This window comes from Artibeus jamaicensis, unplaced genomic scaffold (genome assembly GCF_021234435.1).
Source record: "Artibeus jamaicensis isolate MK-2021 breed Jamaican fruit bat unplaced genomic scaffold, CSHL_Jam_final scaffold_1019, whole genome shotgun sequence".
NCBI lineage: Eukaryota > Metazoa > Chordata > Mammalia > Chiroptera > Phyllostomidae > Artibeus > Artibeus jamaicensis.
The window spans coordinates 563,965-589,756 of NW_026522025.1; the positions used below are offsets into that span (position 1 = coordinate 563,965).

The 25,792-nt window shown below is 51.4% G+C and overlaps 1 protein-coding gene across 2 annotated transcripts in view; it reads right to left on the reverse strand.

The window, feature by feature from the left end:
• Positions 1-25,792, reverse strand: part of LOC119040203 (AGBL carboxypeptidase 4) — a 1,071,017-nt gene that overhangs the window by 164,817 nt on the left and 880,408 nt on the right. Inside the window, exons 5-6 of one of the 2 annotated variants that reach the window (XM_037133087.2) lie at positions 22,786-22,999; positions 15,054-15,585 (exon numbers count right to left, since the gene is read on the reverse strand). The exons of the other annotated variant lie outside the window; for it this stretch is intronic. Of the exons in view, the coding sequence (XP_036988982.1) occupies positions 15,428-15,585; positions 22,786-22,999 (372 nt within the window). The 3' untranslated portion in view covers positions 15,054-15,427. Of the gene's footprint in view, positions 1-15,053; positions 15,586-22,785; positions 23,000-25,792 lie in introns of those variants that run through there. 2 annotated transcript variants of the gene reach the window in all.

A 25,792-nucleotide genomic window follows, 5' to 3' on the forward strand; every position in this document is an offset into this window, starting at 1 on the left:
TTGCCAGAGGAACTGCGGTGGGACGAGGAGCGGGATGAGGGGCCAAGGCCACAGCCACAATTTGCTTCTCACTTGATGGACGTGTTTATCCGCAGACAGAGTGCATGGCAGTCACAGGCGTATGGAAATCTTGCAATTAAGGCCAAGTCTAATTAGAGACTGCATATTCAAAACGAAGAGGGAACTCTGAGTGGCAGCCGCCCCGGTCGGCTCAGAGCGTGATTATCCCACTCCAGCCCCTCAGCCACCCGTCTGTCAGCCGCGTTATGGGGGGGGATGCAACTTCCTGCCACACGGGGACTCTCTGGGGACAGCTCTGCTGTCCATGTCGGTGGAGACACCTCTGTTGCAGAGAAGAGCACAGGTTTGGGGACTCAACAGACCCGACTTGAATTCCAACTGCGCCTGTTGTTGCTGCCCCAGCCTCAGCGCTCTCGTCTCCTCATGGCAATGGTGACAATCATCTGACAGGTCCATGAAGGACTAAGGAAGGGCTTTCTGGGACTCAGTTTGGGGAAATCGTTCACAAGCCCTTCACCCCCAGCCCAGACTGCACAGCTCAGGAAGGAAACTTCCAGGCGGGAAGTGGGGCGGGGGAGAGGCGGGCTCTTACTATTACACCTTCACTGTGCTCACGGGACCCGGGACAGGCCTCCTCTTGGCCTTTCTCTCCTTTAAGGACCTGGTACTATAATGAACAGTCAGTTCTTTGAGTCCACAGGGTTGGAAACCTGGGACTAGCTGTTTCCTCCCTTAATCCAATCAGTTTCCAGAAGCAAAGGCAGTGGAAGGGCTGACGAGAAGGCGGTGAAGGGAGTCTGGATAGACCCAGAGTTCTGGCCCTGAGGCCCCAGTATTTCCTGAGCATGGACTATGGGCAAGAGACTATCTCAGAACTGTCCCTGCCCTCGAGAAGTCGCAACCTAGTCAGGAAGACAGGAAAACAGCAGAGAAGTGTATGACATCAATCTACCTTCCTATGACATTTTGCAGGCCTCAGCTGCTCTCTCTCCGAACCCTCCCATGCACGAGGCTGAGGGAGAAGAGTTAACATCAACCCAATGTGACTGAGCGGCAGGCCGAGGTCTCCATTCAGGTACACGAACCCCCCTGTTACCCTCCTGGTCATACTGTACTGCGGAGAGTGGGACCAATAAAATGGCCTTGGTCCAGTCAACATAGTGTAGAGTATATAACATAAATGGAGTCACTTGTGTCAACCACGATGGCTGCCAGTCAGCCGTGACACTTTGGTTCAAGAGGAAAACTACCTAAGTCAGAGCAGACCCATCTGGCAAGCAGACACACCTAAGATATCTGCACACAGGATCAAAATACCCATTTGTGCAGAGTGGGACCACCCACAGATGGGCTTCTAGGGAAATTCCACACTTGCCATCAGGGGTGTCAAGACATTTATCAAAAGACCCAGAAGGGTGGCATACACTTCTTTCAAGGTATAACTGAGGCAGGCTCCAGACCACTGATGAGACAGCCGAGCCCCCCACACCAGAGTGCTGCCCCACGCCATCAGCCGCCGGAGGCTCTGCCCTGCTGGACTGAGGACTTTGCCCGCGCTGCTGCCCACCTGGCTCCCGAGATCCTTCCTTGCAGGATGCCGACAACTCCCTGGCCCACCTAAACCTGCAGACTGAGACTCTGGGACTCAGGTTTGTTATTGCTCTGGGTGTGCGCTATAATTCTCTTAGATCGTTAGGGTGTGAGTAGGATATTAATGTATGTGGATGTTCAGCTTTGAGTGAAGCTGCACTCAATAAAAGCTGAGTGAACAGCATAGCGACCGTGGGTGAGTCTCGTCCGTTCCCTGGTGCCGGGCAGCTCAGCAGGCAGCGAGCCGAGCAGTTGCCTGGCTGACTGACAGGAAAGACCAGTTCACAAACCTAGGCCCGTGACACGTCTCAAAACCTTTCTGCTCTCTGCTTTTTCTCTAGATCTTTTGTTTCTTTGTTTGTTTTAAACAGTTAAAAAATTACCTCCAATGAAGGGAGGTAACCTGCCTGCCCACGTTTTCATCTTTGCACATCTGCACGCCAACAACCCACTGTGTCCCACACATTTTAAGATTTTACACACACAGCCTCACACTCTATGTTTCATTCCACCACTTGCTTTTCTGACTCCACATTAAGCCTCTGAGATTTATTTATGCTGACGCACATGGTTCTGGGGGTTATTTTTTGTTTTTGTTGTATTTTTTGCTGTGTGGTATTTTGCTCTACAAGGAAGCAGTGTGCGTGTGTGCACGTGTGCAATTACCCTGCTGTTGTTTATCTGCTGTGCTTTTCCTACCATCCCACGGTGCTTTACAAGGGAACCGCGTACGTGAACATGAACCGTGCACATGGACAGACTGCAACCAGGGAAGAGGAGGACTCCTCTGACTGCGTCACACAGTGGGCGTCAGCTCCCAGCTGGCTCCCAGGCAGTGCCGGCTCCCAGGAGGCGCTGGGGCTGTGATAAAACAGTGCTGGGGCCAGTCTCCCAAGGGCCGAGGCTTGAATCTTGACTCTCCCTCTTATTAGCTGCGTGAATCTGTACAAATGACCTGAGCAGTCTGGTCTGCAGGGCCCTCGTAGGAAGAAACAGAAAACAGGAACACCAAGTACTAACTACTCTTGTGACGATGATGAGTGTGTGAAGCCTTCAGCATGGACCCCGGCAAACAGGAGGAGCACACGAGGCTCGCGGAAAGGCCCCCTGCCCCGGGCGGGGAGAAGGGCACGGGGGAGGCACCTGCACCACCAGCGGGCTGCCCTTTTCACTCTGCATAAATAAGTCTGGATCAAAAGGTAAATCTTAAAAACTAAAGAAAAACAAATGATATAAAGAGGGAAGGAACGAAAATAAGCCACCTCACAAGCATAAAGGAAAACCCAGGGGAGCTCATCCCTCCTCCCAGTCTGGCTGTGGTTTCTCTCCCATCTGTGCCTTTGATTGGCCAACACTGAACACCTGGGACGGTGTACTTGGTCTTGGGCCAGGCCCCCCGAAGGGCAGCCCGCCTTGCAAAGCCCATCTGCCCTCCTTGGTCCTGAGGGAGGCAGCAGCAGGCTGGGCTACAAAGGGTTAAACCTCTTCCTCCTTCAAGAGATTGAAGCCAATGAGGCTTTCTGCTTAAATGGCCTATAACCATCTCCCAGAAGCAAACTCCTTAGCTCAGAAAGTGCACAAGTCAGCAAAATAAAAATAATTTAGAGAGCCATTGGAATGAGGAACTTCAGTCCTCCTCCTCCTGCAATGATAGCCTCTCTGTAGTGGCTCTTATTTTTCATGCCCGGAGCCAGGGGCTTCCCACCAGTTTGGGGAAGGAATGTGTCAGAGGCTGAAATCCGCTCCCCCGGGAGCAGGAGTCCTGTAGGGATCCGCTTCCCCACCTGCGGTGCCTTGTGGGCCCCAAGCCCTGCCTTGGCCTCGATGATGCCATCAGGCCTCGCTAGCCTGCAGAGGCCATTGGAGCAGGGGCAGTCGCCTAGGAGTTAGAACTGAGAGCTGAAGCTCTAGAAAGAGCGTGGGGGGCCCAAAGTCCACACTGGTGCAGTGGGATGTTCCCTGTGAAGTGCTCAGCACTTCCTCTGCTTACACGCAGCCACGGAGGCCGCCCCGTCCGCAAGCACTGCCTCGTGCCTGCCCCGTGCAGTGCTTCACGCGACAGCCTTCAGTGTCAACACCGTTGTCCCTGCTGCCCGGCTGATAACTCTGGGGACTCCGAAGGTTGGGTAACTCAGCCAAGGTCATGCTGCTGAAAAGTGGAGCAGGAACGTTGCACACCCACACTCTCTGACCCCACACCATGCTGCTTTTGCGGCCTCGGGGACGCGTTCAGGGAAGACCAGACCCAGAGAGACCTGTCTGGCCTGCACTCTGCCCCCCTTTTGCTCATGTTCTGTCTCACCCTGTCTCCGCCGCCCCTGCGGGGGCTGAGTCCCCGCACCTGCAAGGGCATGGAGCTGCATGACAGAGATGCTGCTCCAGACCCAGTTTCCCTGGGCACTCCCCCTGTGGACCGCTGCACTGTGGAGCCCACAGCCCGGTTCCCGCCTGGCAGTGCCAATGCCCGTCTTAGAGGAGGGTAAGCGGCACCTGTCCCTCATCATCTCTCACACCTGGGTTATTTCAAAACCACTCAGCACACTGATGCCCACATGATCTTTCAGCAGCTGTCCATGGTCTTTGGAGTCCAGCCCCCAGCCTGGGGCCGCAGCCTCCCCGATCCTGCCCCGACCCACCTCGCCAGCCTCCTTTCCCAATACCAACATCACCTCCACCCCTCCTGCCCCTTGCTCACAATGACAGTGAACATTCACTCGGTGTTTACTGTGTGTCAGGTACAGTTCTAGTACTTAAAGACATGAACTTAATGCACACAGGAGGCTGGGACCTGCATTTGGTGGAGGAGGAAATGGAGGCCCAAACCAGTTAAAGCACTTGCCCAAGGTCACAGAGCCGGGGGTGGTGGAGCCCAGAGGCAGACCCAGGCAGTGCGAGGTCATATCCCTCCAACGTACCCTCTGCCAAATCTCTCCCTCCTCGCTTGAGCTAGTGATGGCCTGCCAGGGAGCAAGGTCAGGGAGGCCTTACCACACCCTCAGGAAGGACTTCCTGGGTTCCTCGGGCCTGGAAGCCCCAGGTAGAAAGACCTGCTCTGCCCCTGGTTTCCCACAACCTTAGGCCATGAGGGCAGGATTCCAGGGAGAGCTCCATTGCATCAGCACCAGGCCCCGAGCTGGGCCCAGACTCAGAGAACACACAGGGCCCAGCCTTCTGTGAGAAAGATGGGGCACAGTGACAACGCAGGCTGACAAGGGCAGCTGAGGTCAGGAGCGGGTGCTCTGGGGCAGGGCGAGGGGTCCCCAACCCAGGCTGGCAGGGAGCGCTGCAGGCCCCACACAGAAGGGAGGAGAAGTACAGGTCACGGAGAGGAGACGGCAGGGTAGGTTCAGGTAGAAGAAACGCCTGCGTCAAGGAGCCGGGGGCCTCTGGGTTTTGGCGCAGGCCCTGGCTCCTCCCAGCACAGCTGCGCCACCTGGGGCACTGCCTCCCCATCTTCAGGTGGATTTCCTTGTCGGTGAGCTGGGAATGGGAACAGAAATCTGCTTTGCAGGGTTGTGTGAGAGATAAAATAATAGTGTCTAGTACATAGTAAGTGTTTAATGAATATTAGTTAATTAAAAATAACACCCACATGACATCTCCTCCACCGAGCATGTGGTAGGGGCTCAGCAAAGGGGTAAGCTGTAATGGGCATGTAGATGCATTCACCCAGTCCTGCCTTCAGGTTGCTAACAGCCCCAGGAAAGAGACAACTAAACAGACATTACAACACTGTGCTCTGGGCATTAAGATATAGCACCAGTTGGGGCTGGGAGGGAGGGAGGGAGGAAGGGAGAGAAGGAGATTTGAAAAACTAAAGGGGGAGTCCTACCAGAGAGAGGTGGAAACAGGCCCCTCGAGGAAATGGTGTTTGAGCTGAGGCTTCAAGCCCGGGGAGCCTAAGTTTTCCATAGTGAATGACCCAGAAAAGGGGCCAGGGTGGTCCCAGCCTGGCCAGAGCCGAGGAGCTTAAGGTAGAGGCAGCAGAAGGAGCCTTGGAAGTACAGTGGAACCGGGTGAATGTTTTAGGCTCGAGGGCGCTCCTCCCTGCCTGACGTCTGTGGCGGGGGAAGGGTGGCACCCACAGACATTCACGGGGTGGCATGAGGTCATTTATAACTGTACCGGCACTGCTGATTTCAGAAAGGCTTTTCGGTTGACCCACTGTGTCTCAGGGGTGAGCAGGGGGAGGCACAGGTAAGGGGGGCTGGGCCAGTGCGAGCAGACCCCACGACCCCCGTGATAACTGCAGTTCATACCTGAAGCCTCCAAACTGAACCCCCTGCCACTGAGCTCTCGGCAGGGCTGCGGGAACCGGAGACTGAGAACTGCCGAGCGGCCAGTGGTCAGGAACCAAGGCCATCGCTGTAGGAAAAGCCACCTCAGGGTTCGTGCCCAGAAGTCCGGGGTAGGGGGTGCAGCGTGGCTGTTGGTGAGCTGGGATTGTTGAAGGTTTCTGGGTAGATTTTAGCACCGGTGTGAGGAGGGTCCCTTGCGCAGATACTTCCCACAGAACTTGGGAGTGAGCCAGGTCCAGGACATTTCTTACCTCCCTCCTCTCAAAACACCACTGGCCTGATCAGGATCCTCACCCCAAAAGTGGCCCGTCCATAGGCAGGGGCTAACTAAGGGCTGTCTTCCCAGCACTGGGATGAAGCCACAGTGGCCCCAGGGTTTGTCTCCCCTCCATTCCCCTCCCTTCAACACTGGGGTCCTAGGACTGGGGCCCCAGTCTCCTAATAAGTCTTTGGCATTGTCATTTATTCATTCAAATGTTTACAAATGACCACACACTATGTGCCAGGTGCTGAGAATAGAGCAATGGACAAAACAGGAATCAAGATGCTAAAGTGGATGGTAAGTGTACTTGTAATAGAATTTGTGAATTATTTCAATATAAGAACAGAGAGGAAAAAAACCAACTCAAATATAGGTACTTATCAACAATTCTAGCTACTGTTTGTTCGGGGTGGGTGGGTGTTGGTGCAGAGAGAGGGGGTGGGGGTATGATCTCTCATTCTTCTATGTTCTAGACACTGGAAATGGACACAGACAATTACGAACAGGGAGACTTCACCTAAGTGATTCCTGAAATTTTAAGATTTACTTGAAATAGCCCCTCTTCCATCATCTCAACGAAGCTACCACCATCCCCAGGAGGTGGGTGGCCAATCCCGTTCTACACATGGGAAGGTGAGTCCCAAAGTGGAGTTCCACCCCTTTGGGACTCACCTCCGAAGTCACTCAGCGTTTGGCTGCAGAGCTGGTTTTGTGGCGTGGCACTCCGTCCATCTTTCTTCCTTTCCACCCCCCGCTGGCCAGGACCAGTTAGTCTGGAATCACCAGGAGTAATTACACACTGATTGTCCTAATTACTACATGGAAAAGCAGCATTGTTTAGGACAGTGGTTTTCTAAGTGGTCCCCAGACCGCCAGCATCGGCATCACCTGAGACCCTGTTGAAAACGTAAATTTGTGAGCATCACACCAGACCTGCTGGATGAGAAAGTGATTCGGGATGTCGCGTGCCTTTGACTCTGATGCAGGCTGAGGTCTCAGAGCCACTGGCACAGGGACAAGAGCACCGCGCTTCGCCTTGGGGGGCTAGGGTTGGTGTTATCCTTCTGCTGTGTGACTCAGGAACCCTTCTTTATAGCCTGTTTCCTCATCTTCAAATAAAGACGTATCATAGAAATTGCTGAGAAATCCTAGGAAGTAATATCTGTGAAAGTCTTTTTAGTAATAAAGCCATTCATATTCATTCATCCATGCATTCATTCAATAACTATTTTTTGAGCACCTGGTCTGCCAGATTCAGGCCACCATGCTGGGAGCACCCATTTTATTATCTTTCTAGAAAACACTGGGCCAGCAGTTCGCCTGGGAGAGGCAGGGTGAGCACCTGTGGTCTGTAATGCAGACAAGTCTCCATTATGGTTCTTTAAATGGTAACCTGCAAAGGTGAGGGTGGGGCTGCACCTGTGGGGTGAGGACAGGTACACGCCCTGCTGGGGACCTGAGGTAGCACCCTAGCAAAAGGATGTGGACTTGACCAGGACCTATTCCAGGCCAGGCCCCTTGTTTACACATTTTCCCCTTGGGATTTCGGTGTTATGGGTGCTGCACTGCAGGGGAGGAAAAGGGGCCCAGAGAGGGATGTCGCAAGGCTCGGAGTTGCCCAGGGCTGGATATCACCGAGTCCGATGAAAGGGGTGTGTCAGTGACAGGAAGGTGTCCATGTGGAGTCAAGATGCCGGAACCGAGCACCTCCCCAGGCGGCTTTCTACCATACATGTCATACGTTCCTGCCTGTACTACAAGGTGAGAAACTATCCCCATTTATTCGACGAGGAACTGGAGGCTCAGGGAAGGAAGGTGTGACTGCTTAGACAGAGATGGAGGCCGGGTGCAGGTCTTGGACAGCCTGACTCCGAGTCCCCCAGCGGCCCATGGCCTGGGCTCCGCAGGCTCTTCCCCGAAGGACCTCAAGGGGCCTCTACAGGGACTGGGGGAGGCTTTAGGCAGGAGCAGCCTTTCACCTGCACCTCCTGTGAGTGTCAATGTTTTAATCTTCATGAAAATGATTCTTCTAGACTATAATCCATCCTTACTCATGTTCCATAAAGGGTCTTAAAGTACCAGTTAAATGAACCCTTTCTTTGTCCCTCCCCCTATTCCCCCCCCCCCCCCCAGCCTATCTTGGAGTAAAACTGAGGCTCCAGGTGGACAGGCTGAATTGAATGTCTCACACTTCCCACAGCCCTCGGACAGCTCCAGGCCCTGTGGCGGGCCCCTCGGCAGGGCTTCCGGCCCCATGCTGACTCCCTCGCCACCTTTGGGTCTTCGCTCTGGTCACACCTTCTCCAGGAAGCCCTCCGCTAATAGGTCAACCTTCTCCCCACATACTCAGTCTGTCTTACCCACCCCTACTTTTTCCTTTTTTCTATAATCTTCTTAATTATTACATTTCCCCTTTATCTTTCTCCCCATCTCATTCCACCCCCACTAGAGTTTAAGCTCTTTGTGTTTTTCTTCACTGATACGTCCCGGGCACTCAGACCAGGGACTGGCGTGTGGTGGCCCCGGACTGCATGTGGCTGCAGCGGGGCATTCAGAAGTGGCGGAAAGAGCACGGGGTCTGGAGTCACACTGAGGTTGGAGTGCTGGGCACGGGACAGATACGCTGCAATGACGGATGAGGGGGCAGGGGGAGCAGACTGACGGGCAGATGGTCAACTCATGGCCGCTTATCATTTAGGTACAAGCTCAAATGCCACGTCTCAGCGCCCTTCCCTGACTGCACAGAGATGGTGGAGTCCTAGCTCCTGGAGCTCACAGAACAATGCAGCTTGGAGACGGCCCACTGCTAAGCAGAGGTGGGGTCTTCGGTGAACAGCTCTTCCCTTTCACCGAACAATAAACATTATGATCAGTGACTTGGTAAAGACACAAAAGACCATATTTATATACTATAAATCTGAGAGGAAGGATATATCATGATATAAAATTCCATAAGGATCTCAAATACCCAAATGCCTACACAGACGATTCACACAGGAAGAAGTTGAAAGTACACCTGTACTGAGAGTTAATTTGCCAAATGTCCTTAAAAATCCCAAACACTGGGGACATCGTGGGGGAAACGGCACAGGCATGACTACCCTGCTTGGGATATGAATTAACTTTTTGGAACGCAATATGACACGTAAAAGACTCTAAAAATGTCCTTGCCCTGTAACCCAATTAGCTCACCACTGAGAACCTTCTCTAAGAAACAAACAACCATAAAGGGTCATGGCTTCATAGTCTCTAATAGCAAGACATTAGAGACATACAGAGAAGAGATATGAAGATAACCATGGCCCCCTATTGGGGACGGCGTTAGAAAAGGTAGCTATGTACATCAGGCAGCGGAGGGGGTGTGTTTGCCCTGTGACATTACAGGGAACGAGCGCCATGGGGGAGGCTGGCCAGCTGCCATGAACACAGGCGTGGGGGACAGACCCCGGGACAGACAGGCAGGGCTCCCAGAAGGGAACGTGCTTTGGGCTCAGCTCTTGGGATTATGGTTGGGTTTTCATTTTTGGCTTTCCTCAAGTTTTGTTTTATATTTTAAACACAAATGGAAAAGAAGATCTCAACCAGCTGGAATGTTGGGCTGAAACCAATCCGATGAAATGGAACAGAGAGAAATGAGGAGTTCTGTGTTTCATTTGAGAATATATTTAAGAACACAGCATTGAGGTGTGAAGGGGTAGGAAGAGCTGTTAGAATGGAAGAGGGAAGGAAAAAGGGAACACAGAAACACATTTTCTGAAGCCCAGAACTGGGGTGGAGCTGGCCGGAGGCCTGGCTCAGAGGCTGGCCAGTGAGGCCACCACGACGCTGCATGACAGACAAGGGGCCTGGGGCTGCGGATGGTTCCTCTCCTCTAACACACGGTGACATCAGGATTTGAATTTAATGTGAATTTCTCTGGCTTCAAAATCAAGGCTCATTTTCTTAAAAGACAGTGAACTAAAGGGACAAGTATTGTCAGCCAAAAGGAGGGAGCAAGGACCACAAGCTCAGTATGAGACCTTGGAGCTTCAGTGACAACAAACTCAACATGAGCCCATTCAGCTGCCAGAGATGCTAATTCAAGGCCAGGTCACATTAGCAGAGACGTGCTGCCCAGGAGAAAGAGGTAACACGTCTCTGACCAGGCCCTTCCGAGAGCAGTGTCCCCTCCTGAACTCCGCCTTTCAGAGACGCGGCTGTGACAGAGCAACCAGGACAGTAGGAGTCTTAGGGTCAGGGACTTAAGACCTATCGACTGCCTAGGTGCGCACTCACATTATCTTCTATAGCTCTCAATGCTACCCTATGAGGAAGTAACATATTCCCACTTTTAAAATGAGGAAAATAAAGCTGAGAGGTTAAGAACTTGTTCAAGGTCACTCATTAGTAAGTGGCCACAGCACTGAAACCCAGAGCTGCCTAGATCCAGAGTCTCTGTTCTCTTCTGGGCAGAGTCCCTTGTGTGAGAAATGGTGGGAGAGAATTTGAGCTACTTATTAGTCTGTGAAGAGACCAGAGTGTTGCCTTCAACTGTGCAAAGAGGTCTCCGCAGAAGCATTCTGTGTGACTTCAGGGGAGAGCGTCTGAGTGACCTAAGAAGTCTCAGTGCTGTGAATTTTTAGCTCAACAAGAGAACATCAGAGTGATGGCAGACACTAGTGGGCTCTTGGGTAGGAAGGGGACCCCCATGCCCAGAGGTGCACAAGCACGGTGCAGAGAGACATGCTCCCAGCGGAGAAGAGATCAGGGCAGAGAACCTGGAAGCTCGCTCCTTACCCTTAACTTCCATGAGCCTAGGAAGCTGCTTGGCTGAAACTGATCAACCCCTTAGAAAGAAGGAACAACAATATCTGTTGGTGTGTGTGCTTGCAGATACGAGAGTAAAAACTACATGCCCCGCGTAAGCACATCGGTCGAGAGAAAACTAAACACGGAAAATGAAATTAATTCTACTGGAAATGCTTATAGGTTAAGCTATTGTTTTCTGTTACCAAGAAACCAAACTCTGGGGAGATGTGTTGACTCAGAAATAATCAAAGAAAATGTAATGAGGTACTGGCTTTCACCTAAACTGGAAAAACAATTTAAGTCATGGTCACACCCATCGTGTACATCAACATGGTTAAATATACTATTCCTTTTGACCCAGATAAAACGACCCCAAGGAAATGACAAAAGTATAAAGGAAAAAAACTGCACACAAAATATATTTATCAACAACCTAAAAATTCAAGGAAGGAAAAAAATGGGCCAGTTGGGTGGCAGAGGGTGGGGGCTGAGGTTGGTGTGCAGGGAACGCCCATGAATACTGGGTGCTGAGCAATGAGCACTAGATGTCTGGAGGCCCAAAGGCGGGCATGAAAGCCAAGGTCAGAGCAGGTCAGAGACAAGACAGGAGCACACTCAGGTGAAGACTGAATAGGCATAGAGAGAATGGACGGGAGGGGAGGAATGCCAACATTGACATTGGTGCCCATTTACCCACTCTCACCGGGACACTTTAGTTACATTCTCAGTCCCCCATAACTATACAGTATTTTCTCTGTGTTGCAGGTGAAGAAGCCAGTGTTCAGAAAGATAAAGGAACTCACCCTATGTAAGGTAGTGGGGACTGGAGTTGGGAAACGGACTCGAATGCAATGAACTTCTAAACTCAAGCTCACCGCACCACCTGTGCTGGACCAAAGCGTAGGACTTTCATGAACTGGCAGCCCTGAGGGTCAGTGCACAGCTGGACAGTTGTCTACCAGACTGTACGCAGATGTCCGTTCACCGTGTGGGTGTTAGAGCTGATGGCTGTGAATTTCACAGAGCAACAGGAAACCCCATTAAATGGAAAGGGCAGGGTACAAACCTGTCGCACGCATTCTATGATCACAGGCATGTCAAATACATCTCACCCTTGAGAAAAAGACTAGAAGAGAGAGATCACAATGTTTGCAGCAGCACGATTTGGAGCGTTTCCCCTCCTTTCCCCAAATTTTCTACAAAGTGTTTTTTCTTTATAATTACTAAAAAAAGGCATAATTTAGAAATGCAGCCAAGAAACCCTTGGGCACATAACAGTCACTAACACACTTTCCCCAGCCAGAAAATAAAAACAAGCTGCGTTTTTGCGTTTCGTCTGGCACAGAGGACTTGTCGCCAGGGCTCTGACGGCAGTGCCCAAGCCTCACGAGTCCAGGTCCTGCCAAGTCAGTACCGACCGATCCGTCCTACACAGCTCACTGGCATCGAAGGAAAGGGATGGAAAGGAAAGTGCAACAGGGAGGGGAAATCACTGGTGCCCAGACGGAAGCCAGCCTCGGCATCCTGTCCAACTAAATGGCCTTTGGTGAGCATAGAAGAGTAACTCTAAACAAGGGGTTTGCGCAGAGCCTCAGCTACTTAAGAGAAAATGTATTCTCAATTTCAAATATCCTCAGGCACTTGAGAAGGAGCATGTCTTTTTTAGTTCTGAGACACTCTTTTTTCTTCATTGAAGCAGGACTTCTACTACACTGGTATTACTCAGAAGTGGTACTATTGTTAAAATATGTTCCCGGCTCTATCTCAGACCTACTGAACTGAGCTCTCTAAGCCAAAGCCCAGGAATCTGTATTTCAGGCACCTCAGCACATTCTTAAGATTGGACAGGTTTCGAAAATCTTCTTTTAACACAAGATGCACTTGAACATATTTGAATGTAATAAAACTGTGAAGTCTCATAAACAGTACAATTATTCCCAGTGCCTCCAAATGGCTTCAGTTAATGAGAATGATTTCCATTGGCTAATTTCTTAGGTTGGGTCCCTCCTTCACGCACCCTGATATTACATAGCTAGATTCTCAGCCCGGACCGTAACATCCCGCTCATCTTTCTGGGAAGAGCGAACAGGGCAAATTTTGCGCGGACTTGAGTTCTATCCCTGCCCCTATGCTGACAACTCTGGGGACCTTGGCCAAGAAGTTTTTTAGCCTTTTCTGGGCCCTTGTCCTCATTTGTGTGGGTGTAAGAATGGTGGCCTTGCCCTCACATAACAGGAACAGGGCACCAGGTACACAGCAGGTGTTCAAAAACCTCTCGTAACTAGTGTGCAAAATTCCCCATCGGAATCCGCTCTTAGGCTTTCCTTTGTCACACCCACTTCTGGCTTTACTCTGCCACGTAAGGGTAACTAACAGACCCATGGCTCTTGGAGACTCACGGAGCCCTTTCTCCAGGTGTCGCCTGGCTGGATTCCTGTCCACAACAGCCCCGAGCTATGGGTTGCTGTTTCTGCTTCAGAAGAAATGAGCCCCAGAGAGCCCAGGGGACCTTCCCAGAAGTGATCATGTCTGAATTTGAACTCAGATCCCAACATCTGTTAAAGCCCATTCTGTCCCCAACACACATCTCAAGTATATTGCACAAACACTTTTGCGCATGTCACAGCATTGTTTAAGTAGAGATTTCCCTTCCCGGGTGTATCTTTGCCGTGCTCGGGGAGTAGAGATGAGGTCCAGGCTGACGCACCCCTTTTTCCAGTCTCTCACACCTTCCACCCAGCCAGGCCCTCGCTGCCCCACACCACTGCACCGTCACAGGGAACACACCTTAACAAGAAGAACCGATTGAGCACCAGTGTCGCTGACCTTACTGACCTCACGAAATGGGCTAACCCACGTTACACACTTAGAAAAGCCCTGGCACATGTTAAGTATCTGTTGTTGCTGCCACTGTCGTCATTTAATTACCCACGCGGACTGTGCCACGGGCATTATTCTCCTCATTACACTGATAGGGACTCTGAAAAGTTAAGCGATTGGTCCAAGATCACGCCGCTAGTTTGGGGGAGAGCTGGGAAAATACCATAAAAGGAAATTCACATCTACACATCTTATCAGCGAGCATACAGTATTTCACATTATAGAGAATTATTTAGTTTACTAGGATAAAACTCCTCATAGATGCAGCCGCCTCCCTGCCCTGCCCCAGTGACCCAGAGCTGTGGCTTGCAGCCCACCAACGGTTTCGTGGTCTAGATGATGACCCATCAGAGAAATGAGAGGCCAGCATCTTCCAACCAATACCTGAAAGCTGGTAATGAGAAATTAGGAAAATAATGATTGCCAACATTTATTGAGCCATATATATGTTGAACCATATACATATTACATATATATGTGTATATGTATATATGATTCAATAAATGTAGCACTCCCCCCCACCGCCGCCACACACACACACACACACACACACACACACACACACACACACATCCACCCTTATGGCAACTCTGAAAGGAGAAAGATATTATCTCCTCCTTACGGAATGGAAGAGGTGAGGTTAAGCCCAGGGCAAGCAGGGCAGCGGGGCCTGAAACCCAGGTACTCAGCCCCACACCCTTGCCGTTTCCCATATACCATGCTGACTTCACAGGCATTACGGAAAGGAAAGTGCAAATTGACAGGAAGATCACACGTGGTCTGCCAGGCTGCACACCAGGCACCTTTGAGACTCAGTTACTGAATGAGATAAAAGATCGTGTAACTTGCAAGATCGTTTGCGATACAAGATAAGAGGAATGAGCTGACAGCAGGTGGCCTGCCCCCAGCTTCCTGACGGTAACCCGGGGCCACATCTAACATCACCCCCCCCTTTACAAAGGCTGACTCAAATTATCCAGGAAGCTGAATCTCTGGTCACCTTGAGTGAGAAAGGTGACTGGTCCTAGATCTGTCCTGTGAAGTAAGAGAACGCAACCTGCTATCGAGACAGCTTTTCACATCTGTAGTTGGCAACCAAGTCCCGTAAGAATTTTGCCTCCTTAAGCCTGAATGTTCCACGCCCTCAAAGAACACTGGCCACCTCCACTGTGCACTTAATACCCTTAAATAAATGAGGAAAATGATTGTCTACATCAAAGAATTAATGGAGCTTTATTATAGAACAAAATAGAGGAACAGAGACAGAAGTCCTTGAGTGGTAAAAATGTCAGTTCAAATTCTGGGCTAAGTGACAGGTGAGGCAGAGACACTACCCACCGCCACAGCCATCACGTTGTCCCCATCCACAGGACGACACTGGTGCCGGGCTGCCGCCCGCGTCTCCGCAGATCCACCTGCCTCCTTTGCAGTGGGAAGTCCAAGTTCAGAACACACCGCCGACCCCAGCATCCAATGGCTCGTGGCCCGTTCACCACCGTGCATGCTCAGCCTCATCCAGGTGGTGCCCTCGCCCACAAACCACACACTGCGCAAGGAAACTGAGACGGCTTTATGAAAAATCCAAAGTTTATTGCAAATTGTATTTTGCTTCCCTTCGTTCTTCATTTTTACAGGATTTATTGATATCCATGATTTTTTCACAGATGTACTTGTTGACTTTGGAGAGTCTCTGTGCAATTTCAGTTTCGTCCACAGTTTCTTGTGCTATTCTGTCATATAAACACTCTGGACGGGGAAGAGAAACAAGAAGGCCAGAGATTAATGGTCAGTTGAGTACCAGTCTTTTTTTGCAGGGGGGGGGGAATGTGCCTCCCGACATACTTCCCAAATACTAATTCACTTACCTGGCACGGTATTTTCAAATTTTCATCACAAAATGTACGTAGGAAAGAATGCATATATACTGTAAATTTACCCTTTAAAATAATGATAAAACAGCCATGTGCCCGCCGCCCAGCTTAAGAAGATACTGAGGGTCACTCTGCTGCCCGCCCCAGGCTGCCTGCCCCCACCCCACCCTCTCCTCGCTCTCACTGCAAGTAACCACTCTCCTAAAATTTTGCTTTTCTTTCCCTTTTAATGATAACACATATGCGTACATCCTTAAATAATATGTTGTTTACTTTTCCCTGTATCTTTTAAACTTTTTTATAAGTGTGCCCATACTCTATATACATCTCTCTTTTTTTCACTCAATATCACAGTTTTGAAATTTACCCACGTTCAAGTGTATAGCTGCATGTCATTCATTTTCACTGACGGGCAGTGTCTTATTGTATGTCTGTCCCACAAGCTGCTGGTCCACTGTACTGTCAATGGACACTTGGGTCACTGCCAGTGTTTTGCGATCACAAACACCACGGCTTGTGTCTCCTGGGCACTTGGGCAGGAAATGCCGCAGCACTGGCCCAGGAGTGGCACCGCTGACGTCGGGGTAGGTGCACGTTCCACTTCACAAGGTGGGGCCTCGGCCACTGTTTTCCCCAGTGGCTCTGCGGCCCGGCGTTTCTGAGAGCAGGGTCCTCAAGGGCAGTGCACGGCCTTGTCGGGTAAGCAAGACTCTGACAACCTGCTTGGTGGGTGTGAAGTGGGGCCCCGTTGTGGCGACTGCTGATGAGGCTGAGGACAGCCGCTCACACGGAGTCTGCCGCTCGCAGGGATGCGGGCCTGCCCGGAGCCGGAGCCCGGCTGCAGCCCACTGCCTGGCCTGGGACCTGGGGCACATCGCTACCCCGATTCCTCACCCCACGAGCAGGGATGACAAATCAAAGTGCATCTTTTCAAGGCTGCCTTGAGGCATCTGAGGTAAACTTTTTGCAAGCCTTCTTGAAACTGAGAGGAATACTACACCTACTTGGGTCTTACAATTCTTTAATGTGTATACAACTGTTCACTCCCAGCACTTAGCATAGTGCATGGAAGAGGGCAAGATTAAATAAATATCTGTTAAATGAATGAATCCATTAACGCTTTTCCAGCAAAACCTGAGGGGACATAAACATTCTGGACTTCAGAAGGCTAGGAAATGCACCACAAGGGTTTGTCTTCACCGGCAAGACTTTTTAACTTCCTGGAACCTAAGCTTCTCCTCACCTGTAAAACAGGAATGACAACCCAGTCTTAAGGAATTGCTATGGAGGATGAACAAAATCCGGTGTAGCAGGCCAGCCTGTGGCAGGTAGCCCTCTGACAGCTGCAGAACGTCAGCGCTAGAGGGGATCACAGACACTAACTTGAGCTAACCCGGCACTTACATGCGAGGAGCCTGAGGCCTGGACAAAGGGAGGAGGTATGGGCAGAATCCACTGTGGCCTCCCCCAACTCTGAACCCTTCCCTGGGCACGCGGCCAGCCTGCCTCCTGGAGCCATTCCTGCTGCAGGTGTGCGTGCTGCAGGCGTCCTTCTCCAAGGCACCCCCTCCTCCCCACCGAGAGGGCTTTTGCACAGAGAAGCCTTGAAAAGCCTTTATTGACTCCACTCCTTCCTGACCACTCCCAAGCCCCACTAATCTCCACTTGTCTTGGCCTTTCCACAGGGACCCAGACAAGAAGGGAGGGGCTCTGTCTCCCCAGTCGCCCTGCTTTCATCCACCAGCTTTATCCACCTCCTCATTCCAGACTGTCCCACAAGTCAGGGTCTTCGCTCTTCTCTTCTCAGATTACCCTGGCCCCATCCTCCACCTGCCCGACGCCTAGTTATTCTTCCCCACGCACCCTTCTTGGAACCCACCAGACTGAGTTAGGAAACACCACGCTGCCTACAGCTCTGTGCTCCCACACTTGCCTGGTTCTTTCTCGGTCAAAATACTCATCAGAGTCTAATACAACTGCGACCATGCTGTCTTCCCTACAGAATGGAGCACTTGGGCACCCCCCTACCCCCTCCAGCTCAGGGCAAGAAGAAAGTGGACACTCACAGTAACCTTGCTTGAACCTGAAGCAAATGAGGGAGATACCTGTGCTAAGATCTGTTCTGAAGTTCAGGTGTCTGGCTCTAAACCTAGTGGCTGTGCTACCGCTGCCAGGAAGGCAGGATGTCAAACCAGATAACCCAGGGACCTTCTTCTAGCTCTGAGTCCCCAGAAGGTAATAAGGCTGATAAAGAAGCAAAGGAGAGGAACGGGGGAGGGAGGGGAGTGGGTGCATGGCCCCCAGAGCCCCCAGCATGCATTGGAGAAGATTGGGAAGAGAAAGGAGCGAGAGGAGGGCGGTTTCCAGAGAGGCCTCCCCAGCTCTCCAATCACTGCCCCCCTGGGGTGAGGGCACCGAGCGGCCCCTTAGGGTGCTGAAGAGGCTTTCATGATGCTCTAGATATCAATCATCTGCAGTTGCCAGGAATGTCTCCCTCTGCGAGGGAGCATTTGAGATTATTGCTTAATTAACAAGGTTTATAATGGTGCTAATGTGTCCCATTAAAAAAGTTATTAAAATTAACCAGAACTCAATGCTGGGGCTCATTTGGAAAACTCTGACACTCTGCGAAAGGTCATTTGACCTTTAATAAGGTTTAACTGTCACTCTGGAGCCCGACACTGAGGCGAGCCCGTCCAGCAGCCCTCCTGTGTCCCTCTCCCCGGCAGCGTCCCTGCTCACCCCACTCGCCTGCTATCTGGTGAGATGCAATTTTAAAATCAGAGAACAGAAAAGTCTCACCAACCCCATGAACATCAAGGCTTCTGCCATTTGTACATGGCAACTGTGGCTGAATGTGATAAAATTGTACAAAATAAATACAAATAGTCTCAAACCAGCAGACGGCTTGCATGGGAAAAGCTAGTCAAACGCAATCTGGGAGAGCTCAAATAATGAAGCCCCAAATGGGGGTGTCTGGGGGTGGGAGACAGACTGCAGGCTGGCCCGGCTGTAGTGAGTACGCAAATAAACACTGCACGACAGAAAACCTCTGGAGACCAGGGACGCCTGCAAGCTCACTCCTGCTGGCTCTGATCTTCCCAGTGCAAGGCCTTGGGCAAGTCAGTCTCCTCATTCACTTGCATGGTGGCCAAGCACGTGTGTGCTCAAAGGCTGCAGCTGGACTGGGCCTCCTGGGAGGCGGAAATACAGTAAGAAGAGAACAGAGGCACGAGGCACTCGGGCTAAGAGGGCAAGGGAGGCTTTCTGAAGGGAGGTTCTCGAAGCAGTGGGATCACAAAGGACCTGGAAGAAGGCCTCTATGGTTCGTGCCCAGAAAGAAATGGGATGGGCGGTGAGAGACGAGGTCAGAAGGGTCACCAGGGGCCAGGTCACCAGACATCAGCCAGCGTGAGGAGCATGGGTTTCATCCCAGGGCCATGGGCACACCAAGGGCCATGGGGACCATGGGTCATGAGCTCGGCCGAGGAAAGCTTTGCAGACCAAGAGAGAAGAGGGCTGGAGACAGAGCAAAGGAGGAGCCCACTGGGGGACAAGCGGCCAGGCGGGCAGGAGGAAACCCAGAATGTGCAGGGTGGGCTTCTCAGTGAAGGAGCAATGGTCATGTTCCACCGTGCCAGGGAGGAGGGGAGATGGGCCCTGGATGCAGGGAGGGGAAGCCACCAGAAACCCGTGAGAACAGATTAAGCAGAGGGCTGGGAGCCACAGCCCGACTACTGGGCAATTACATGCGAAAAGAGGCAGTGAGTGTGGGTAACTCTTGCAAAACACCCGGATATGAAAAGGAAGAGAGACACGGCAGAAGCTGGGTGGTGGCGGTGGCCTCCAGGGAGCGCTCTGTTTTCTAAGAAATGAGTAGTCGGAGCACATTTCGGACAGGCTGGGAAGGAACAGACGGGGAAGGAATCGGAGGAACGAGGTCCTCGGGAAAGCAGGTGGGTGGGCAGCCGGAAGAAGAGAACGAGCAGCCCCAGATGAGGACACGCTCCTCGGAGGCACGAGGCAGAAGAGCGGGGGACAGGGTCAGGTCTGTGGATGTGGGGGCTCAAAGCCGTGGGAGCTCCATTTCTTTTCCTGGTGACGGAAGAGTCGAGACTGTCTTTGGAGAGAGGCATGGACGGTTGTGTTTGAGGAAAGCAGAGAAGGCTTGGAGACAGTGAACCTGCAATGGCCCCAAGCCACAAGGCTGGTGTTTTCTTCCAGACTGTTCCGCAGTACTGGGAAACAGGTTAGCCGCATAGAGCATCTTCTGCATGGGGTCTGAAGAACAGTACAGATGCCTATTTGGTCCACTGGGAAGCCAGGACTGGGAGTGTGGTGGGGACACCAGGCATCTACTGGGTACTGACGCTATACTGGGCTTAGGGAAACGAAAGTATGACACGAACCAGGGTAAGCTCCGAGTTAAACCAGTGCAGAGCCGAGGCTCAACAGCAGGCGTTGGACACCTGGTTCCACTTCCAATTTTCCATCACACTGCACTGGGAGGCGGTGGGGGGGAGCCTGGGAGCTGAAAAGCACTAAACAAGCGGGTACTTCAATGCTGTGACCATCCCGCGGTCACACTGGCTCCACAGAGTCAGCTCACTTGTCAAAGAGGTCGATAACTTCTTTTCACACCTCAAACAACTATTGGCAAACCATACTCTGAGACAGCCCTCTTAACTGTTTTAAGAGGCAGGTGTTCAACCGAGAACACAGACATGGAGGGAGAGATTTACAAAAAATCATGCCAAGGGTCTGTGGGGCATCAGTGTGTGGGCAGATCTCAGAGTCACTTGGTCAGCCCTTGTTCGCTGAGCCCCTCCTGTGCCCAGGCCAGTGCAAGGCAATGAGGACGTGGCAATGAATCCGACTCTGCCAGACCAGCACCCGAGGCAGGCACACGGCAGATGACTCACTCCACGTGGCGGTGGAAGGGCAGCCAGTTATTCGAGGGCACCTGAGTCCTGCTGAGTCACATTCCAACATGTATCGCAGAATCAGAGGTCAGCCACCTACCAGGCAGGCCAGGGCTGTCCCCCAGAGAGCCTTTATCTAAGGGTGACCTCCCAAATTAAGCTCCAACAGTTCAGACAGCGGACCGACTAGAGGTTACCTCTGATTGTCTAAAAATAAGTAGCTGGCTAAATCAATTACTCATGAGTCAGCCAGGCAGGGGAGGCAGCTTGCTCTAGTGTGGCACAAGCCCCAGACCAGCATCTAGGGTGTGGGTCAGAATCCAGGCTCTGAAACCTTGTAGCTGTGACCTCAGGCTGGTCAGCTAATCTGTCTGTGTCCTGCCACCTTAACCTCCAAAATACACCCAGATCTGACCCTCCTTCTCCCTCTCACTGCTATAATCTTGGTCCATGGTACCACCATCTCTCCCCAAAGCCACTGCGCCAGCCTCCTAACTGATCTCCCACTTGGTCACTGCCTGACGGGAAGACCTCCACTGCCTTTCTCCTGCAAGTGGAGTAAATGCAGGCTGCTTTCTGTGTCCTTCACGGCCCTACGAGACTGGCTCTCGCCCACCTCCCTGACCTCACTCCCCCCTCACTCATGACTATAGTCACTGGGCTTCTGCATGCCTTCAGTGGGCCTTTGCACCTGCGGTTTGTCCTGCCTGCTCAGCGACCTTCAGACCTTCCGGGGCTGCCCCCTCCACACCCAGCTCACATTCACTCCTCAAACAAACCTTCGCCAACTGCCCCGGCTGACACAGGTCTCTGCATCCTTCCACATCACGTGACGACCTTCACAGCCCTCATCAGTACCTGAAATTACCTGACTTGTTCATGGACATATCTGTCATCTGTCTCAAAACCTGGCACAGGGCCTGCTCAAAATATATGTTGTGAGTGATTGTGCCCTACTTTGTTCATCAAAACTGGACACTTAAAAACGAGTGGCTAGAAACGCAGCTTCTGAAGCTGGCCCTCCTGACTTGGACCCCTGGCTCTACCCCTACAAGCTGTATGATCTGGGCAAGTTACTTAACATTTCTGTGTCTCCGTTTCCTCAGCTGTAAAACGAATAATAGTAGCTAACAGTAGCAGTGTTAAAAGGATTAAATGAGTTAATACATGTAAAAATATTTTTAAAAACAGAACCATAAAAACAAAACCCAGCACCTGAAACACAGTGAGTGCTCAGAAAAATGAGCAAGTACTACAGCATCCTCTCTGCTCCCGTGTACTTCCCTGCCTGCCGCTGCACGTTCAGTTATCTGTGCAGTGACTAGCTGCTCTTGTGCTCCTCTTCCCCAGGAGACTGTGAGCTCCTTACAAACGGAAGCTGTGCCTTATCCCTCTTTGTGTCCTTAATACCCAGTAGAGGGCCTGGCAAAGGATACAAACTCAGTGACTGAACAGAGAGAGGGAGGGTAGGAGAGACAAAAAAAGAGGGAAGTTGGGGGGAGTGGGAGGGAGGGAGGGAGGGAAAGAAAATCCAAGTGTCCAGGATATAGCCATGTCTTTAGGGAGACGAATGATACCATGTCTCTCTGCCTTCCCCGACCTCTCCCAAACACCAAAACGGAAACTGAAAACAGTGCCCCTCAGCTGGTCTTTATCTCATTAACTGCTGCAGGCACGAGGCTGGGACTCCACAAGCCACCCCGCCCTGACCTCTCCTCTCTCCGGACACAGCATCGCTCCTCCCCCCTCTCCGTGCCTTTGTTCTGGGTACTTCTGGCTCTGGAGGAATCTCTCTTTACACACGTGTGTCTCCAAGTCTGATCCTTCAAGGCCCAATTCAGTGACCCCTTTGCCAGGAATCTTTCCCCGATTTTCCAGCTAGGGGTCTCCTCCCCTGAGAACTAACTCCCTTGACACAGCGTCCCTCTCCCAGGCTGGCTCCTTGCAGTGTCTTATGTCCACAGCTCACTGGCTCTGTTAAAGGTGAGCTCTTCTGGGACGAGGTCCACCTCTGGCCCCATGTCCCTGTGCCCAGCCCGGAGCCTGGTGTGGACAGACCTCAGTAGGGTTTGCCGAACTGAATCGTGCCTGATGCATCCCTCGCAGGGTGAGGACAGCAGCTTGGCCCTTGCGCTTCTGCTGCAGTGACCTACCTCTGACGATGCTTAGTTTGTGAGGCGAGAGGGGTGGCTTGGGGATGGCGTCTTTCTTTTTTTTTGTGGCAACTCCTGTGACGCTTCTGTTCTTCAGAACATCTGTCCCCCAGATCATGACTGCCAAGTTCTTTGTGTACTTGGAATCTCCTTGGGTTACTTGTAGCTGGTGCCATTTCTCCTCATCAACCCAAATCCCGCTTCCCAGATGGACCTGAAAGGGGTAAGGACGCGGGCACCTGTTTAGTCGGACAGGATGGCAGCTAGAAACCCTTCTGGTCCTTTAAAAGACATACCTGCATAACTGGACGAGCTTCTTTCCATAAATGCTTAAATTAACTTTTTTTTTAAGGGAAATAACACTCAGTTACTGAAAAACAGATCTTATTCTACTGCTTTATCCCCACTGCCTCGAACCTTGGCAACCCTGGAGGAAGGTGTTAGGGCACTATTTCCATCTCAGATGGAAAAACCAGGCCGAGGAAGAAGAAGCGACTTGTCAGAAGCCATTCGGCTGTGAATGCAGACCCGGAACTCTGCACTGCACTCGCCTGGTCACAGGCCACTCAGGGCCCCACCAAATGGCGGGAGCACAACCGTGTGAGTCCTTTCTCCGCCACACTAGAGAGACCTCTCTGCTTTTCACGCAAACACGCTGGGACACATGCCCTCCTAGCTCAATGGCTCTCTATGTGTTTGCACACAGGGTCACCTGGCCAGCTATAAAAACACCTGGTACCACAGCCCGGCTCCCAGGGAGTCTCATCTGTTTCATCTGGGTGGGGCCAGGCACCAGGATGGTGGAGAGCTCCCTAGGGGATCCCGGTGCACAGCCGGGTTGAACACCCTGCCAGTTGGGGTGGGGAGGACAGTGGCCAGGCTCTGCCACTGCCTGGAGCACATTTGTGTACGTCCTTTCCCATCTCTGGCTTTGGTTTTCCCTGAACTTGAACTGGAAGAGTTAGATTGCATTTTTAACATCCCTCTGGCTCAGAACACCTAGGAGGCTAAATTAAACACAACCACAGTGTCCCAGTCCAATTCTGGGCACAGGCGCAGCACTCAAAGTTTCGGTGCGGGGTCCGCAAGTGCTGAAGACCCAGCAGGCTTGAGCAGTGAGCCACAGGCTCTGGAACTTTTTCTCCTTCCTGGCTCTTTCAGCAATTCAGAAAACATATGCTAACATAAATCATCAAAAAATAGAGTTTGACTCTGACATTGTCACTTACATTGGGTTTCTGCTGAGTCTACGGAGGGTGAAAAGTCCTCTGTGGGGCTGGAGGAGAGGCAGCTGCTAATAAGTTAAACTTTCTAAGAGGAATGGAAAGGCTCTGCCAAAGGTCCTTGTCTTCAGAAAGACCCGAGGCCGCCAGCACTGCCAGCCAGGAGGTGTGTTAGGAGAAGTTCTGGTCTGACAGACACACATACGCATGCCCGGTATTCAAAGATGATTAAAGACCTTTCTATTGAAGCTTGGCTTGGAAAGGAAGTTGGGCACTACACAGTGAGCAGACAGGTCAGCCAATAACACTTCTTCCTTCACCAATTACTAAGGTTTTTCAACCATTAAAAAAACACACAACAGGAACGCACTCGCCAATGGCTGTCAGTAAGTAAACAATCCACCTGCCACCTCTGACTTCCTTTTGCTCAAAGATGCTCAGACCCCTGCAGGCCTGATATCAGACCACCAGACCCGCCTGGCCTCCCTGCACCTGTGCGGTGAACTGCAGGACCATAAGACCTGTTTGTACGGCTCAGGAAGATGTGCAACACTGGAGTGAGATGTGCTGCCTGGGCTACACCAGCCCAAGGTCAAGTCTGGCCTTTTCTCTGCAGTCGAAGCTGCAGGTGGGCAGTCTGTGTGCCAGATCAGGCATGCTGAGGACAAGTTCACTGCTGCTCCCTGCTGGACTTCAAGTCACTGCCCCAGGTTATACTCTGGAGTTACCCACACAAGCTTCCAGAGATGGAGGTTAGGTAAGCAAGGGACATGAACTAGATTACATCCAGAATCAGAAAACCATAGCAATGGAAGATAACTTCAGTTTTTCAAAGGTCTCTGTTCTTTTCTATCCCAGGCTTTGCTTTCCTATAATTAAAAAAATCTGCTATTGTTAAAACAAAGATGAGTCATTTTAGCCAAAGTTCTATAAGAGGAGGTGGCGCTAATATTTTTTGAGCACCTATAATGAACCACGTGTTGTGCCTTCAGTTTACTGATCCTCATAATGGCCTTGATAGACAAAAACAGCTACAATTTGTTCCCATTTCACAGGCATGGACAGAGATTCGGGGACTAAATGATTCTTCCTAAGACGTACTATCACTAAAATTTGGAATCAAGATTCCAACCCCAATATCATGCCTTCGAAACCCACGCTTTCCCACCTTCCCACTGTGGCCAGTGTCATGGTGGGAATGGCAGATCCATGTACGTCCAGGCAATTTTCCCCTGTACCTGCTGGGTCACCTCCCTGGCCAGCACTGGTGTGGTTCGCCCCTACAGACAGGGACCCCAGGGAAAAAGCCACAGTCTTGCCTTCCTGCCTCTAGACCCCGTGGCCCCCAAACTACCCCGTGAAGTGCCAGACAGATTTCCCTGAAACACAGCTCTCCTTCTTTGACTAGATGAACCGGGCAGTCTGTGAAAGACAGAGTTTTATGTCACCCCTGGAATCCTGAACAAAGCTCCCCATTTCCTGTCACATCAAATCCTACCTCCTCCGTTGGCTTGAAAGGCCCTTGAGAATCCTGTTTCCAACCAGCCAACTAACTTTTCTTTCCCTAGTATGTCCGTCACTCTAAGAAGCTCCTGAATGCTTTCATTTCTATTTCCGGTGTGTGGAAACAGAAAGAGGATGGGCTCTGGAATCTTCTACTAAACTGCTTGAGCATCTTGGGCAAGTCACTCCCCCTCTCCAAGCCTTCCTCTTCTCAGCTGTATAATTGGCAGAACACCACCTGATCCGTGGACGTGTTTGAGAATTCAGTGAGATAACCTGAG